The following is an 18,190-nucleotide window of genomic DNA, read 5'->3' on the forward strand; positions in this document are numbered from 1 at the left end:
CTATATACAGTTGTGGGTCTTGATACATGCACCCTCTAACCTTTGTTTAAGAGTATTTCATCTTTGAACATGCAAAATGTGGATTATGCACTATTCATGCATGTTTGTTTTGCCTATTTTACACATGCTTGAAGTTTGAACTTCAATCAATTTATTACAGTTCCAATTTGGGCAGTCATTTTTTGTTTTCATGTAAACTGATGTGCTATCTTGTTTGTACTCTGTAGTTCATGTGTTATTTGTCAACATGCAAATTGAAAATAATTTAATTATTGCCGTTTCTGTTATTTTGCTCATAGGCTTTGGCCAATTGACATTTTTCAAGCTAGCTAAAATGATCGAGGTTATAGGTAGTGATATCTGATTGCACTAACTGTTACCAAAATTTTTAACTGCTAATCTACTGTGGCAGAACAATTTGGAGGACATATATAGTCTCCTTCGATTTTTGAGGGTTGAGCCTTGGAGCAATTGGGGTTTGTAAGTTTTCTTTTGATTCTTGCTGTTGATCCTATCTAATGAAATCTTCTGCTGCATTGAAACTGCTGGCATGGTGCTTCAGGCCTTCAATTTTCTCTGCAAACTGTTTGCCTTTGTCTCAATGAATGTTTGTTTTTCTTCTTTTTTTCTTATTGAAACAAATAAATAGGGGGGTTTTGTTAGTTGCATGAAACATAGATCCAAGGTGCATAAAAGTAGGAGTCTAGTAGACGTTCAGATTATTTTTTGGCTAAGCTGGTGGGGGTTTGTATGGGAACCCCTCCCTTGTATTAATATTCAAAAGTGTTTAGATTAGCCTCAAGTCTATAAATTATATAGTTTATAGTCCCACTGTGAGCATGAGTACAGGAGATCGTATCATGATGCCTAACTCTATATTATGAGGGCTTTTTTAGACATACTTGTTATCATTGGTAATTCACTGTTTTAATAAAATAAATCCTGATACTGAGTTATCTGTTTGTTCTATAGTGTCCCTGATAAATTTATTTGAGATATACCTATAGGAAGTTTTATAGATTATTTGATCTTTTTGAAAGCTGTTTTTACTTTTTTCAAAGTTGTTTAGCTTGGGGCACCGCCCTACTAACGGAAAAAAAAAATTAATAATCAAAATTCGGGTTGACCGAGGCAATTTTGAAATAAACAAGAAAAGAAAAAGTGGGTTGACCGACATTCTTTGTAATTTCCGCTGATAAGTGGAGGAGCATTTCGTATTTTACCTAAAATTTTAGGGCCCGTATTTGTTGTTCCATAGTGTCGCTGATAAAATTATTTGAGATATACTTATGGAAAGTTTTACAGCTTAGTTGATCTTTTTGAAAGCTGTTTTTACTTTTTTCAAAGTTGTTTGCTGAAAATCACATGTTTTTAACCACAAATAACTAAAAATAGCTGAAAATTGGTGAAAAAGTGAAGTAATTAAGTAGTATCTTATATTGTATGATACTAACTAATTGGGAAAGGCTATGATGATGATGATATATAGTATGAGATTCTGAAGCATCTTTATCATTAATTCTCCAAGATGCTCTATGTTGTCTCAGTCTTGGCTAAATGGAACTTGTCATATACATAACCGTTTATACTTTTTAGGGTTATAATTTTGTTATTGGCTTCTAATGTTAATTTAATTTCTGTCATCTGTATAAAGAAGTGGAAAACATTGATTCGCCAAGCTTAGGTGTCTATACTGATCTCCTTCTTTATGAGCTTTCAAGTTATGAATGTACAATTGGCGCCACTACCACTGCTTTTTCTTTTTTTTGAGCGCATTTTGTTTGTAAATATTTCAAACTTTTGATTGGTCTTTAGAAATGTAATTGGTTTTTGTGAAAATTGCAATGTTCTGTTTATTAGTTGGCAGTTAAGTTGTGTTTTCATTTGTGAAGATGGCACAAACTTATTCAGAAGCCTTTTGAGGAGGGTGATGAACGTGGTTTGAAGATTGTGCAGACTATCTTAAGGCCAATAATGTTGAGGAGAACCAAATCCAGCACTGACAAAGAGGGAAGGTCAGCATGTGATTACAATAATATCTTCTTTTGGCATTAGTTAGTTTCATTCCTTATACTTGCTAGTGTTTTGTAGGCCGATGCTTGTTCTTCCCCCAGCTGATGTTGAAGTAATTTATTGCGAGCTCACGGAAGCTGAGAAGGATTTTTATGAGGCTTTATTTAAACGATCAAAGGTTTCTTTTCATTGATTCCTGTGTAGTTTATTGGGTTGCTCTTATGAATATAATTACCTGTTTCATAACTATGAGTTTGTTCCTGATTTTGCAGGTCAAGTTTGACCAGTTTGTGGAGCAAGGAAGAGTGTTGCACAACTATGCTTCCATTCTGGAGTTGCTATTACGACTTCGCCAATGTTGTGATCATCCCTTTCTTGTGATGAGGTTTTCTTCCATCGTGTGTTTCTTGGGGTTTAATTTTTTTAGGCATATGTTTTGGGATGTTTTGTGGTCGAAACTAGATTTTCTTTCTAGATGCTGGATAGTTGGAACTTTGATTATTGAGATTTGATCCTTTGATCCGAGTTTTGTCTAATGATTATGAAGACAACTAAAGAACTTCCAATATATTTGAGTACTAGAGAAGTACTAAATACTCAAATATATGGGAGAGTCTGTACTCAAAATTCCTCTCGAAATTCCTGCACTAATACCATATTCCAAGAGAATGCCTTGATCCATTTGTCTTTTAGTGGTTCTTTATAGGCTAAGGTATTCTTGAAATTTGCAAACTTTGGGAGCATTGATGGTTATATGTTAAAGCCTATTGTGGAAGGGTAGTTTCTTCATTGCCCCATCTAAGGGTGTCAATGCAAGTATATATATATATATATATATATATATATATATATATATAGTATATATAGTATGCCATGATAAGGTTCAATCAGTGGATGGACTTCGAAAATTTCTGCCCCCAGCCCCCAGTATTGGAGAGGGGGATTCCTTTGTCAGACGGGAAGAAGAAACTCAATTTTGGAGGTAGTTCAAGACTGAACCTCGGGCTAGCTATTTGTGAATCAGTTTTTGGAAGGTTTGTGGTGCTAGCCAACTGGGACTTTGCTAGTCCTTCTGGGTATCTGCCTCCAGCTCAGCGTAATTCATGGTTCTTCTTCACATCCTTTGGATGCATTGTTCAATTGATTTCTTCATTTCAGGTCCCTTTTAAATTCCAATGCTCTTTGAAATAGCATTCTACCTACGGCTAATTTTGCATTCTACATGAGAAGACAGCTATTTATTTCTTATTCAGAAAATAAGATATAGACAACTAGCAACTCTGTGTTCTATGTTTGATTGACAGAAAAATGTTGTGGGGAGCCTCTGTATCTGAGTCTGGGATTGCTAATTGACATAATACCCTACATTTCTGCATACTTGTAATGTAAATGTTTGTTAGTGGGTGTTGTCCCACCCTAAGGGCCCATAATTTATGTGAAATTTTGTCAATCAAATGTTTATAAAAAACTCATTCAAGCATAATAAACTAACAATGTGTTTGATGTAATACTTAAATTGCACGTTGTAATGATTGAATTGAGAAACATTCTATAGCGCTCTGTTTTATTTGTCTGATCAACAATTATTGAGCACTTTATGGATCTGTGCTTCTGTGGAATAAATAAGAGTGATCGTGATAATTCTTGGCCTTTCTATTAACATACGCTAGATATCACTTTTTTATGAGGAATTAATTCCTTGCCCTTTTTTGAAGTATAATAAATGTTCTCTCTCCATTATGCAAGAAAAACTAATTTTTTGCCACTTACTGACCTCTACAGTCGTGGTGATACGCAAGAATACTCTGATCTGAATAAGCTTGCGAAGCGCTTCCTTAAAGTCGGTCAGGATGCTTTAATTGGGGAAAACGATGTGGCACCTTCAAGAGCGTATATTCAAGAGGTTGTAGAAGATCTGCGTAAGGGCGAAAAGGGAGAATGCCCAATTTGTCTAGAAGTTTTTGAAGATTCAGTTTTAACTCCTTGTGCTCATCGTTTGTGCCGGGAATGCCTCCTTGCAAGCTGGCGAAATGCTAACTCTGGTATTTGTCCTGTATGCAGGTAGTGTTGGTAGTTTTCATTCCTTTCCTTTTCCCATTATATAAAAGATTATAATAGTTCCTGAAATATTTGTGCACATTGGTTTTTGAATGCAACAATTGGCTCAAAGAAATATGTTCTTCACAAATGCAGGAAAATTCTAAGCAGGCAGGATCTTATCACTGTTCCATCTGAGAGTCGATTTCAGATTGATGTTGATAAAAACTGGGTAGAATCATCCAAGGTTTCTGTTCTTCTCCAGCAACTGGAAATCTTGCGCTCATTGGGCTCCAAGAGCATTGTTATCAGTCAATGGACGGCATTCCTGGATCTTCTGCAGATTCCTCTTTCTAGGTACTATTATCATCAACTTGCTTATGGTATTGATGCTTTTTCTAAATCTTGACTTCTTCAAGAAGATATCGAGCATTTGGATGTGGGCTTTCTTTAGATTCATTTAACTAGTCTCTCTCTATGAAAATGTTACACGATGGAGAAGAAGAGGAAGGAGGGTGAGACTGGATGAAGAAGTTTGCTTATCCAGCCACACTCTTATGTGTGGCCCCATTATATACATACATATACATACACTTGTAGATATACATGTAAATATACATGTAGTTAATACATATACATATGAATATGTATATGTATGTACATATACATGTACACACACACACACACACCCACACGCACATATATATATATATATATATTAGAGTCAAGAGTACTTTAATCTTACTTAACGTACATGAGATATAACAATGCGTGCGCATTAGACGAAATAAACAACAAAATATTACAACTATGCCAATGTATAAAACACAAATATTAAGTCACACTGTTAATAGTGCCCCCCACAAGCTGTGTCGTGGCTTATACCGATGGATCTTGCTTCGAGATCTTCGTCTTGAGTTTTTTTCTCTCATAAAGTGCTGATCAATCTCAATTTGCTTCATCTTCCCATGATTTACCTAATCAAAAGAAATCAGAATGGCACTGCAGTTTTCACAATGAAACAATGATCTAGAGATGTTCTGGCCACGTGCAGTTAGCAGATGGATTGAATCCATGAAACTTTAGCAGTAACTGCTGCCATAGACTTGATCTAGGTACGGTTCATTGTTGTCCGTACTCTGTGAAACCAAATTCCATCCCAAAAACACACTATAAAGAGTTCTGATCTGCTTTAGAGTAGGCAATGACAATGAGAGGATTAAAGGAAGTGTCTCCTCGGGCATATACTAAGGCCATACATAGTAGTTGCCTTAATATATTGAGGTATGCAATGCATCCAAATGAGTAGAATATGGTGCATGCATAAACTAGGAGACGTGATTCAATACAAAATCAATGTACAATGCGTGAATGTCACGTACTGGAGAGCACCAACAACAATGCATTATTGTGGCGGAGCAGAAATGGGTTCATCCTCTTTTTCTTCAAGTCTCTGATAAATAGGTGCAGACATGTCGGGTTTTCAATTCTTCATGTCACAGTGAGAAAGCCAGTGTGTGCATACTTATGCTGGGAAAAGTTCATCAACAGTTTTCTCCGCTTCAACACCATGTTCTTCGCTTCAACACCAAGGAAATACACTTTAGTAACCCAAATGTTTCTTTGGAAAATTTGAGTTTAATAACTCTTTTATGGTTTGGATGTGATCATGCAAGCTGCCAGTAAGTACAATATGGAGTGTGTACTTTGTTCCCCTGGGAGCATACTTTTTACTTGCTCGGGTGAAAGAGCTACGAGGGATGATTTTTTGATTTAAAATTTTGGAATCCACTTAAGAATCACGAGAGGATGATTATTTTCAAAAGTAGAAGTTGAATCTTTGAGTTCTTCAATGCTTAGATCAGGCTTTCCATGTATTGGACGCTGGAATGTGTACTGGAAAGTCTACATTGAATTTTAAGACGTCATTTACAGAGGGTGGGTTTAAATTTTTTTTTTTCTTGACGTTGGTTGCCAGTTTGAAGAAGATACATCCCTAAATTTGGGGTCCTAAAAATACTCACTGTACTAAGATTTACTCAGGAGTAAATAGACAGTGTGCTCTCTCAGGAGCATGAAATCTTTTGACTTAACAATGTCATTGGCACAGAGAAGCAAACTTGTGAATCCATGCTCACTGGTACTGGTACCGATGGACAATGGATAGTCCACTTGAAAATGTTTAAAACCATGATATATATTATTTCCTTGCAAAACTCTCAAACTGCGCTGGGGATGTCTGCTTAAGGCCATAAAATTGCCTTGCTAGTCGGGATACCTTGAGTTTTGGGTTGTCTACGCTGTACCCAGGATCCCCAAAAGGAATGCATTTTTAATGTCCAGTTGCTGACAATCTCAACCTTGAGTGATTGTTAAGGAGATAGAAGTGGCACAGTGCAAATTGTTCCCATTTTACCTACTAGGTTGAATGTTCCATCATAATCCAAGCCCTCTTATTGAGTATACCTTCTTACCATCAAGCGAGTTTTAAAGTGCTCAATGCTACCACCAGCCTTGTACTTGATTTATGGACCTAGTTACAGCCTATCATATTCTTATTTGAGGATCTATGACAATATCCCAGGGGAGTCACTCATGTTACGCTCTTGTCTCCTTTCATTGCTTCAACCCAGCAAATTCATTCTTGCAATTTTGAAACTGGAAGGGTCCGCATGTTTCTGAATTTCTATCGAGAAGATTTGGTGCTGGACAAAAAAAACTATCATAGCTTACCCATTTATTTATTGGGTGCCTCACACCCATAGATCTTTGAACTGGAACATGTGTTGAAGTGAGAGGTGGCTGATACATGCTTGGTTGGAATTCGTGAGCTGCTGTGCTGTGCATGGGCTGCGACTGAACTTCAGTGAGGTGATGCCTGTGTCAATATGTAATGGCAGGATCAACCTAACAGGCAGACGGACCACTGCTGTCACTATTTTATGCATGTTGTGAGGAGTTGGCAGATGATTACCATCACTCTTGCAATCATGCAGCGAGAAAGATTACTACTGCCACCATTATTACAGATATTTTCTTTGTTCCCACTAGCATCAATCACGCCATCATAACTGCTGCTAAAACACCTGTTCTTGTCATTAATGCGCATGCATGGTTGCTCTGACCATCGTGATTATCATCACTGACAATGCCTTCAATGGTGTTTGAATTGGAGTGATTTTTGCTAGCATTATTATCAAGGTGAGTACAGAAAGGTGTGCAATTTGAGGTAGGGTTGCTGCCACATGATTGTCCTTCATCGCCACAGGCAATAGAAATGAACTCCTGCAACATAGAAGTACCTTGCTGATTGGGAATTCCAACAGCTTGCGCACCATGATTAGACAGTCCAGAATGCATAGCAAAGCATCTCTTGGCAATTATTGTTAGAATTTGTGGGAGCATAGAATGGAGAGAGAAGAAGAGAACACAACATTTACGTGGTTCAGGCCGAAGCCTTACGTTCACGGATTCAAAGGCCAACTGGCTACATATTTACTATTTTGGATGAATCTTTACATCAATAAGTACCTCTATATATAGAGGACAATCACACAATTAGAAGAGATAATTATGGTATGATAACTTGTTGACCAAATAACTTGGTCTCTATCTTCTAGATACCTAACCTTATCAAAAGATATATACATATACATCCCTAGTGATGTATATCAATATGAACCCAAGATGTCCATATCCCAACACTCCCCCTCAAACTCAAGATGCTTTGATACAAAGCAGCTCGAGTTTGAACAATACTAAGTTGCTAAAAATAAAATAAAAATCACATGTTACCATGGTCTTCCAAGAAACAACCTTTCTTGGGCTAGAGAGAGAGTTTCTTGGGCTCGAGACTTTCTCTCTCTAGGGTCTTCCAAAAAACAACCTTTCTTGGGCTCTCTACTTTCTTATCTGAAGATCTTCTCTCTTGAGAGGCTTCTCTGAAGATCTCTCTCTTCAGAGGCTTCTCTGAAGATGTCTTTCTTTAGAGGCTCGAGACTTTCTCTCTCTAGGGTCTTCCAAAAAACAACCTTTCTTGGGCTCTTTACTTTCTTCTCTGAAGATCTTCTTTCTTCAGAGGCTTCTCTGAAGATCTCTCTCTTCATAGGCGTCTTTTTTTTCTAAAGGTTTTCTCTCTCTAAAAGAAAAGGATTTTTCTTTCTCTCTCTTCGGAACATCTGAGATTGAGTAACGAAAAAATCGACGATCATCACACAGGATGGAGCAACGGAAAACTCCATCATCAAACAAGATCAAGGAACGAAATACTTGATCATCAATCAGGATTGAGAAATTTGATCATCTTCATCTCCTCATTTGGATATGGAACTTTTGATCATCGACTTCGATCGAGAAATTCGATCATCTTCATCTCCTCATCTGGAGACTGGAACTCTGGAATCAATATGACCATAACTTCCCTTTGCATAATAGTTGGACTGAGCCAGAATCTGGATTTTCTTTAGCGGTTACATTAGAGATATTGACTTCATCTCTATTCTTCTCATCTCCATATCTCCTATACTCTCCCCCTTAAGTTGGGTGTGGATGCGAAATAACACCCAACTTGCAAAATATAATTTTTTTTTTTTTTTTCTCTTTTGAGTACAATCATATCAAAAAAATGTCAATGAAATTGAGCTTCTAGACAATAGTGCACATCGTAAAAAAATATGACCCCTTTTATTTTATTTTATAACAACCCCAAAACGAAGAGACTTTTGGAGAACTGGTCAAGGAAGTGCTTCGGTATGGACAATCTCTTCAATGCTTTAGGTAGTAAATCAAGTCCCTCACGACAAATCCAATGAGGGCAACCAGGTTCCTGGGGGCCATAATGTTGCTTGAACTCTTCATGCATTGAAACAAACTCCTCCATCATTAATTGTCCAAGCTTTGCAACAGGCATTGTTGCCATAAACCTTGCCCGAGAACCTCTTGTCGTGTGTTAGGAAGGGCAAACCAAGCATGCCTGAGGGGCTCGATACTAAAACCACATTGATCATTGAAATACCCCATTGGTGCAAACAAGCAGTTTTATACCAGGGTTCAGCACACATTAATTCGCTTCCTCTCAAAACTTCGAAAGCGTCATTAGAATCCGTAGTTTCATCAAATTTAACTTCTTCACTATTGATCTTTCTCCTCTTGCATAGCTTCGAAAGTTTCCCAGGAGATGAATCGTCTGAAGTGGGCGATCGACTGATATTGATAAGGGAAAACACGTTAGTTGCTTTGATACCATGTTAGAATTTGTGGGAGTATAGAATGGAGAGAGAAGAAGAGAGAACACAATATTTACGTGGTTCAGGCCGAAGCCTTACGTCCACGGATCCAAAGCCCAACTGGCTACATATTTACTATTTTGGATGAATCTTTACATCAAGAAGTACCTCTATGTAGTACAATCACACAATTAGAAGAGATAATTATGGTATGATAACTTGATACCTAACCTTATCAAGAGATATATACATATACATCACTAGTGATGTATATCAATATGAATCCAAGATATCCATATCCCAACAATTATGACATGATAGATATATATGTCAATTTTGGGATTAAAACAATGATACCTTTACAATCATTGGAATAGAGTACAAATCAATATGCTCCAGCCTGTGGCGAAAATTTATTCCTCAAGATGTTCTGAAACATGATCATAACATATGCAACCAAAAGTTTTTGAGAGACCATAATCTAGATGATGTTTGTACATAAAATAATGAGGTGATAGTCCACCAAGCACCTTCATTGGCAGTCGATTTATAGGATAAACGATTGTATGAAATGGCTCACTCCAAAGATCAACACGGACCCTACTCATATGCATCATATGGAGTGTAATTTCTTCGAAGTGACGGTGCTTGCTTTCAGCTATGCCATTTTCCTCCAGCATATGCAGGCATGACTTTTGATGATGTATTTTATTGTCTAAGAAGAACTTGGTGAACTCTTTGAATGTGAATTATGCTCCGCCATCATTTCTGAAATGAATGATTTTAGGGAAGGATCTCAACAAAGGATATGAATTGACCCTAAACAATGAACACTCCTGATTTTTTGCTTGAGAAAAATCCAAGTGTATCAACTGTAATGGTCGATAAATTTAACTTATTATTTGGTATAAGAACTGGATTCTTTGGGAGAGGGCCCAAGAAATCAAAATGTACTAGCTCAAAAAGATAGGTAATGGAAGTCCATGTCATAATGGAAGCAACAAAAATTTTGTGCTCGTTTCCTAGCCAGCCAGGATGTACGTAACACTGTCAAAATCAAAAGCTGGGTTTTTAAAGGCTGCCAGTTGGTCGGACTGGGTTTTGATCTTTTTCAAGAAATCAGTAACAAATGAAGAATCTTCCCAAGCTTGTTGTAGGCTTGTAGCACTGTTTAGAGTTCAAGATTGCATACACTCTATGCTTGTGAATATGAGGAATGGAGAGTGTCCCACAAGTCTTTCTAGGTGCTATCGTCAGAGACTTGAAGCAAGATTTCTTGAGATAAAGTGACTGTAGTCCAAGAGAATAAGGTCCGGTCGAAGGAGTTCCATATACGGAATGCAGAATCAGGAGTCAAAATAAGCTTCTCGATTCGTCATCTATTTGATTAGTTAAAACATGCTTTGGAGGCATTGAATCAATCCCATCAAGGTGGCATATGAGAATTTGCCATGAAGGAAGGGAGTTATTTGGTGTTTGCACAAAAGAAAACTTATGGAGTCAAGTTTAGTAATATGGAGGAGAATGGATGAAGAAGAAGATTTGGCCATGGGGAAAGAATTGTTTTCTTTATTTTTTGGAGGGAGGGGGGTAAGATTTCTGCTAGGGTTTCTCTTTTTTGGTTGGGGCCCACTTTTTTTGGGAGAGAGAGATCTTGTTTGTTTTATTTATTTATTTATTTATTTTGAGAGGGGATTTCAACTATATATATAGAGAGAGAGACTATGCAACGCCTATGGGCGAAAGTAAATAGTGTTTTCGCCCATAGGCTCATCGCTGTTTGAAAAAATCTGATTGCATGCATTTTTCGACCTCCATGGACCTAGCATGTCCGTGGTGATACATGCTAGGTCTATGATGGTCAAAAAATCACGCGGAACCGCAACGAACCACGTGTCTTTTGTTGCGGGTCCATGAACTGCCACGGACATATGTCCGTGGCGGTGGCGAAACACTATAACACTCTGCCTATATGTATTTTTTAGATTTTTCCATTATATATATGGGTTATTCTATGGTTAATACCCATAAAAACCCATTGGTGACGTTTAGGATAGGGTGTGAACATCAAAATGACTTAAAATGGCCTAATAAAAAATTTATATCTATCAAGATTTAAGGGCAAAATAGTCTTTTTCAAAATTTTCAGTTTTTGGAGCGATCACCTTTATCCCTCACTGCTCGAAAGAAAACAAAAAGGGGAAGAAAGAGAGATGTATAAGAGAATGGCCATTCATTCAAATTCTTCCACACCAAGAGGAAAGAAAAAGAGGACACGGACACCAAACAAAGAGTTATAGAGAGAGACAAAGAGAGAGAACAAACACAGAGTTATAGAGAGCGATAAAGAAGCCAAGAAGGAGAGAGAAGACCCCAAACTCCTCTCTCACTTGATTTTCCCCTAAGCTTGAGGACACCATACACAGAGTTACCTACACACACATGCACTCAGAGAGAGAGAGAGAGAGAGAGAGAGAGAGAGAGAGAGAGAGAGGCCCCCTCACTTGATCTTCCCCCTAAGCTTGACACCCAAAACCTTCTCCATCTTGGCAAAACCATCTGGTTGGAACCGCCTTTTCTCTCTCGTATTCCTGAATAACCTGTGGCCTCTCATTGATAAGCTTAGTGAGCTTAGCTTGACTCATCTTCTTATCCATCCCCGTCTTTTGAATTTGAGCCCTAACATCTTGCTTTAACCCTCTCTAGAGCTGCAAGCTCTGTCTCCTCGTCGAGCTTGCGGGGCGTTCACTGACGGTGCATTTGTGCCCTTCTTGTTGGACCCTGCATCGAATTACTTCACGGTTTGGACCTGAGCACCTGTTCTCATGGCTGCATTCACTGCCTTAGAGTCTTTAAGCTCACTTGCCTTTTTCTTCGTTTTGTGAATGATTAATGGTTCCCAGTCTTGGGTAATCACGCCAGGGTTCCTGTTAGGCATGGTTCCTAACTGAGATTGGCAACAGAGATTGGCTGGAAATTTTGAGCTTGAGAGAGAAAGTAATCCTAATCCCCCGTTAAAAAAATAGCGTGTTATGTGTTTTGGCTCCAAAATTGATATTTTTGTTCCAAAAACTGAATTTTTTAAAAGACTATTTTGCCCTTAAGTGTTGATAGATACAAATTCTTTATGAGGGTATTTTAAATCATTTGATGTTCACACCCTATTCTAAACGTCACCAATGGGTTTTAATGGGTGTTAACCATAGAATAACCCTATATATATATATATATATATATATATATATATATATATATATATATATATATATATATATATATATATATATATAGGTTAGTTATCCCTCCTACCTCATTTAGGATGGCATGAGGAATGCCTTTTAATAGTTGCTCGATCTGGAGATTGAGGTAAATGAGAAGGATTTGGAGGAAAGGTGGGGTATCTCGAATTCCATTCATGACCTAATTCTGGCGGGAGCATGTTCCTTTTGTAAGCTCCTTCATCTCGGGGCAAACTCATCTCTTTATGGGTTCCCTTGCTTCTTTGTTAGCGGCTGGGATGGATGACTCATAAGAGGATAGATCAACAACTTCTTCCCCCTGATCAGTCGTCGTTCAGTCAGCCGGTCGAGAATATCCTTTTTGAATGATAGATTGGAAAGAGGAATCATATATATATATATATATATATATATATATATATATATATATAGAGAGAGAGAGAGAGAGAGAGAGAGAGAGAGAGAGAGAGAGAGAGAGAGAGGGGGGACTCGATCTTATTTAAGAAATTGGTAACAGATGAAGAATCTCTTCCGACTTGCTGTCATGCCATTCAAAGTTCGAGAATGCATACATTTGATCATTGCAAATGTGGGGAATAAAAGATGTGTTGAGATGAATATTCCATAAGAAAGAATATATCTTGAGATGATGAGGTGGGATTCCAGAGACTAAGCTTGTGTCGTAAGAGTTTTGTGTTGTGAATGTAGAATTTGGAGACAAAATAAGTTTTCAGATTCCCTGCATCATCTATTTGTTCCTTGAAAATATGTTTTGGAGGCATTGGATTAGTCGCATCAAGGTGTCCCATGAGATATTGACCATGAATGAAGGAGGTTATTTGGTGTTTCGATAGAAGAAATTTTTTGGAATGAAGTTAAGTGATATGGATGAGAATGGAGGAAGATGTAGATCTGACCATGAGTGGAGATTTCTTCTCTCTCTCTTTGATTATTGTGGCTAGGTTTTCTCCTACTTTTTTTTGGAGAGAAAAATCTCGGCTGTTTTTTTTTTTTTTTTTCTTTTTTTACAATTTGATTTTTGCTTTTTTTTTTAGAAGAATATATACTTTTTTTTTTGTTCTTTTTGATAGGGGAATGTCAGCCACTTCTTTATATATATATATATATATATATATATTTGAAGAGAGAGAGAGAGAGAGAGAGAGAGAGAGAGAGAGAGAGAGGGAGGACTGCCTATGTTTCAGCTAGGGTTCCTCTCTTTTTTTTTCCTGAGATGGATGTGATGAACCTCCCCCCATTTTCAGAGAGATATTAGGGTTTATAGCCAAAGAGAAATATAGATATTAGGACGGGATATGCACATGAAGGGGATATTAGGATTTAGAGAGAAGCACGTGAGGGAGGTACTAGGATTAAGAGAGAATGAAATATGGAGATTTGGGGTGGAGTTGAGTTTGAAAGAAAGAGATTTGGGTGGAGTCGAGTTTGAAAGAAAGGGAAAGAAATATTAGGGTCTAGAGAGAAAGAAGGTATTAAGATATGGGAATTTATATATGAGTGTGGTTTGTATAGAGCCGAGGCTCTAAACAATCAAAGTAAAGCCCACCTTCAAATAGTGTCGAGAAATGTAGTTTTAATACTGGAAATCGTTGTGATAGCCTTAAAATATATTTTCATCTTTAATTATAAAATTTAGAGCTTCAAAAATAGTGTAGATCGCGTACATCTATGAAAACTTGAAAATCTTGAAAATTGACAATCCAAAATGCGTTACAAGATACACTATTTCCAAAGCTTGAAATCCATTTTTTTCTCATGTCCATGCATCTTGATGTAGAGATGATCAATTTGAGGATATTTGGGCATCAAAACAACCTCTTCTAGTGAAATTTTTGTGGTGGTCTCTAATTGGAGAGTTTAGAGCTTCGATTCTATATAAATTTTATCCTTTATATATATATATATATATATATATTCCGAGAGAGAAAATTAGGGTTTGAGAGATGGAAAGGTGGAATCAGATTTTAGAGAGGGGAGGAAATGACATCAGTCTCGGAATGGAGGATAAAAGGAAGAAAATAAAGGGAAAGGGTTTTGTAAGTAGTTTATCATGAGTAGGAATGGATCGACCTTGGGATCTTGATCCTCTGCTCTAATACCATGTGAAAATGTTACGTATTGAAGAAGAGGAAGTAAAGGAGACGCATGGAGGAGTGTGGTTCTCTAGCTGCACTGTTATCTGTGGACCCATTTTATAAACACACACACAACTGTATTAAGAGTATTTCACTCTTCTATAGTTTCATCCTTGATGTACATGCAATATTACATACCCTGTAATATTGCAGGAATAAACAGCTAATATCTCAGCTATGCCAATGTACAATGCACAAATATTAAGAATCATATTGCTAGATTTTCCTTTCGAAATGTCAAGTAGTTTATTTCCGTTCTATGAAGTCCTGATAGTCATCCTTTATGCTAGAAGAGTTGTCCATCTTTTCCCAGCTGTATTTCCTTGTGAATGTCATATCTAGTATCGGTGTTCTTCAAAGTCTCTTATATTCATGCAGGAAGAATATCAAGTTTGTCCGCCTTGATGGAACTCTGAACCAGCAACAACGTGAAAAAGTAATCAGGAATTTCACGGAGGATACTGGTGTTTTGGTATGCCTTTTACCCTTGCTATTTCCTTTGCATTATAGTAGAAAACCCCTGCTTATTTTGTAAAATTTGTACAGGTAATGTTGCTGTCCTTGAAAGCTGGGGGTGTCGGAATTAACCTCACAGCAGCATCTGCTGCCTTTCTATTGGTGTGTACTGTAAGCACATTTTCTGCATGGAGAGAAAACTCAAAAATGTTTTCCTTTTTTTTTCACTTTTTGATTGTTGCATCTCTAGTAATTTTACATGTAAAAGTGATGCCAAGATCTGAGGTTAGGCTCAATTGAGTTTTACTTTAACATAATCTTTATAATATTCGTTCACTTAAAAGAATAATCTCCTTCCTCCACTCCCTCTATGGTCGATTAAAATTCAGTGCTTCATCTTTCAGTATTCCATAATAGACAATGAAATATTTGAATGTTGAAATTACAAATATTCCCTTTTCTTCTCGAAAGTTTTTATTCCTTACCAACTTTTGTTCTTTTTAGTTAAGGGGGATTCCTGGTCAGGAATGATTCTTAAAGTCAAAGCCCCTAAAAATGATTCGTCTTAAATGTGCTTCTTCATGTGGTACTGTACATATAAACTAGGGTGATTATTTTCAAAATGCCCTCCATAGTTATCTAAATATGTGAGCTTTGCAATTCCCATTCTTCTCGGTGCCTTGGAATCTATGATGAGTATATGTTCTTGCAGAGCATGAGACTGGGGCTACAAACCTTCCTATTCAGCTTATGTTATGGTCATTGTAGTATGAAATGGCCTTGTATTATTCAAACAAATAATTTACTTCATCACTTAACTCATTAAATTTCCTTTATGATTCTCCTCTTTGCATGATGGGCTAATAAAATACTGTTTTTGTTGTATAAATAGCACAACTGTTATTATTTGTATAAACTATTTCTTTCATTCAGGATCCTTGGTGGAATCCGGCTGTTGAGGAGCAGGCTGTGATGCGTGTTCATCGTATTGGGCAGACTAAAAGAGTTGCAATCAAGAGGTTTATCGTTAAGGTTGTCCATTTCGTGCAGAATGGTGTTTGAAGAAACTACACATGCTTGAGCTGTGAATTCTTTTAATTGGCATAGTTCAAATTGGATTATATCAAAAAGTTATTCCCCTTTCGCAAGTTCAATTATGCCGTTTATGGGTCATTAAATATTGTACAGAAAAAGATTAAATAAAAAGAAATAATGAAGCGTAATTATTTCTGTTTTGTCTCCTTTATGTTTTAAATTCTGAAGATTTCTCTTCCCAAAAGGAATATCTCAACATTCTTATGTTTGTGGATTGATTGGACAACTTGCCTGGCATGGCTGCCAAGCTACGAGAATCTCTTTGCATTTCTGTTTCTACTCGCTATGGTAATTGTTATTTTGGACTGTCTTGCAGGGTACGGTGGAAGAAAGAATGGAAGCAGTTCAGGCCCGAAAGCAGCGAATGATTTCTGGGGCTCTGACTGATCAAGAGGTTCGGACTGCACGTATAGAGGAATTGAAAATGCTGTTCACATGATGAATTTTGTACATCCTTCATATCATTTATTTTCGCAATGAGATTGAGTTGATGTACGTGGTTGCTTCTGTGCTGGCATTCTTTTTGTGCTGAGGTGAGTAAGGCATTTGTGGTCAATAACATTTTAATGATTTGTGTCTAAAATCTTGCTGTAAAAGATATAGACTTTCCCATGTTCCTAAATGTAATATATGAATGTACTGTGGTTTTGCATGGGAGATTGTTCCCATTTGTTATTTTTTTTAATGCTTAAAGCTAGAATGGGGTTTGTACATACTTAACATCCCCTCAAAGATAAAGGTTAAGTTTATAATGGATTGTGGTGGGTGTTCTTACTAAAAAGTCATTGCCTTTTGGTAAAAAAATTGTTTTTCATAGGTAACTTTAATCATTTAAGTAAAAAAGTTTTTTAAAAATGAATTAATTATTTAAGTGAGGAAAAAGTTTATATAGAGCCGAGGCTTTAAACAATCAAATTAGAGTGCACCTCAAAACTTTCACTAGAAGAGGTTGTTTTGATACCCAAATATCCTCAAATTGATCATCTCAACATTAAGATGCATGAACATGATAAAAAAATGGATTTCAAGTTTCGAAAATAGTGCATCTTGTAATGCATTTTTGGACCGTCAATTTTCAATATTGTCAAGTTTTCATAGATGGGCTCGATCTGCACTATTTTTGAAGCTTCAAATTTTATAATCAAGATGAAAATATATTTAAGGCTATCACAGATTTCCAGTATTGAAACCACATTTCTCGACACTATTCGAAGGTGCGCTCTACTTTGATTGTTTAGAGCCTCAATTCTATACAAACCGCAACCTTTAAGTAAGGGGACATATATAAAACTTTCACAAAACTACAATGGCATTGTAGTCAATCTTTTCTTTCTTGAGCTAGTGAGGCAGCTGAACGAGTAAGGCGAAGCCCTTTCCATTCGTTACTCCCTAGCTTTCCCTTGTTCTGGAAAAGTATTAATACAAACATATCCTTGTTTTGGAAAATTATTAATATAAATATTCTTTTCCTTATAAAGATGACAAAAGGACTTGTGTTCTTTTAGAGATAATGGTGCATGTACCCTTATTTGATTACCAAGTTGCCCATAAAAAAACAAATTTAGTTAGAAGGAAAAATGAAACTCATATTCGGTATATCCCGCATTTACAACCTTAATTTTTGTATTTTGAAGGGTTGTTAATATTGGATCATGATCATCATCGTCAGAGCCTCTTCCTAACTAATTGGGGTCGGCTACATGGATCATGGTCTACCATTCTGCTCTGTCAAGGGCCATACCCTCAGTGAGACCATAAGTCCCCGTATCTTTTCTCACTACTTCCAACCATGCCCTTTTGATCCTACCTTTTGTCCTTTTTTAGCCTTCTACTTGAACTAACTCTCACCTTCTAACAGGTGTAATAAATCTGTGCAGCACATGTCAGCCCACCTAAGTCTATTTTCTCTCACCTTATCGCCTATTGGTGCCACACCTAAATTTTCTTGAATGGATTCATTTTCACTTGG

The 18,190-nt window shown here is 37.0% G+C and overlaps 1 protein-coding gene and 1 pseudogene across 23 annotated transcripts in view; one reads left to right on the plus strand and one right to left on the minus strand.

Annotated features, from left to right (window-relative positions):
- The window catches only part of RAD5 (DNA/RNA helicase protein), a 29,455-nt gene that overhangs the window by 5,409 nt on the left and 5,856 nt on the right, over positions 1–18,190 (plus strand). For 9 of the 23 annotated variants that reach the window (XR_016044385.1, XR_016044384.1, XR_016044376.1 and 6 more), the window contains exons 12-21: positions 413–480; positions 1,893–2,015; positions 2,092–2,191; positions 2,286–2,398; positions 3,796–4,074; positions 4,207–4,407; positions 15,049–15,142; positions 15,217–15,288; positions 16,060–16,158; positions 16,538–16,754. Coding sequence is in view for 5 of the 23 variants with exons in the window: in XM_088851885.1 (XP_088708011.1) it covers positions 413–480; positions 1,893–2,015; positions 2,092–2,191; positions 2,286–2,398; positions 3,796–4,074; positions 4,207–4,407; positions 15,049–15,142; positions 15,217–15,297; positions 16,060–16,158; positions 16,538–16,660 (1,281 nt within the window). In the remaining 18 variants the exon portion in view is untranslated. Of the gene's footprint in view, positions 1–412; positions 481–1,892; positions 2,016–2,091; positions 2,192–2,285; positions 2,399–3,795; positions 4,075–4,206; positions 4,408–15,048; positions 15,143–15,216; positions 15,298–16,059; positions 16,159–16,537; positions 16,874–18,190 lie in introns of those variants that run through there. The other 14 variants (XR_016044372.1, XR_016044380.1, XR_016044373.1 and 11 more) reach the window with 5 other exon arrangements.
- On the minus strand, positions 11,776–12,213 carry LOC105421202 (multiprotein-bridging factor 1c pseudogene; annotated as a pseudogene).

The sequence above is a fragment of the Amborella trichopoda genome, chromosome 11, assembly GCF_054954075.1.
Source record: "Amborella trichopoda isolate Santa Cruz 75 chromosome 11, AtrichopodaSantaCruz75HAP2 v2.0, whole genome shotgun sequence".
In the NCBI taxonomy this organism is placed as follows: Eukaryota; Viridiplantae; Streptophyta; class Magnoliopsida; order Amborellales; family Amborellaceae; genus Amborella; species Amborella trichopoda.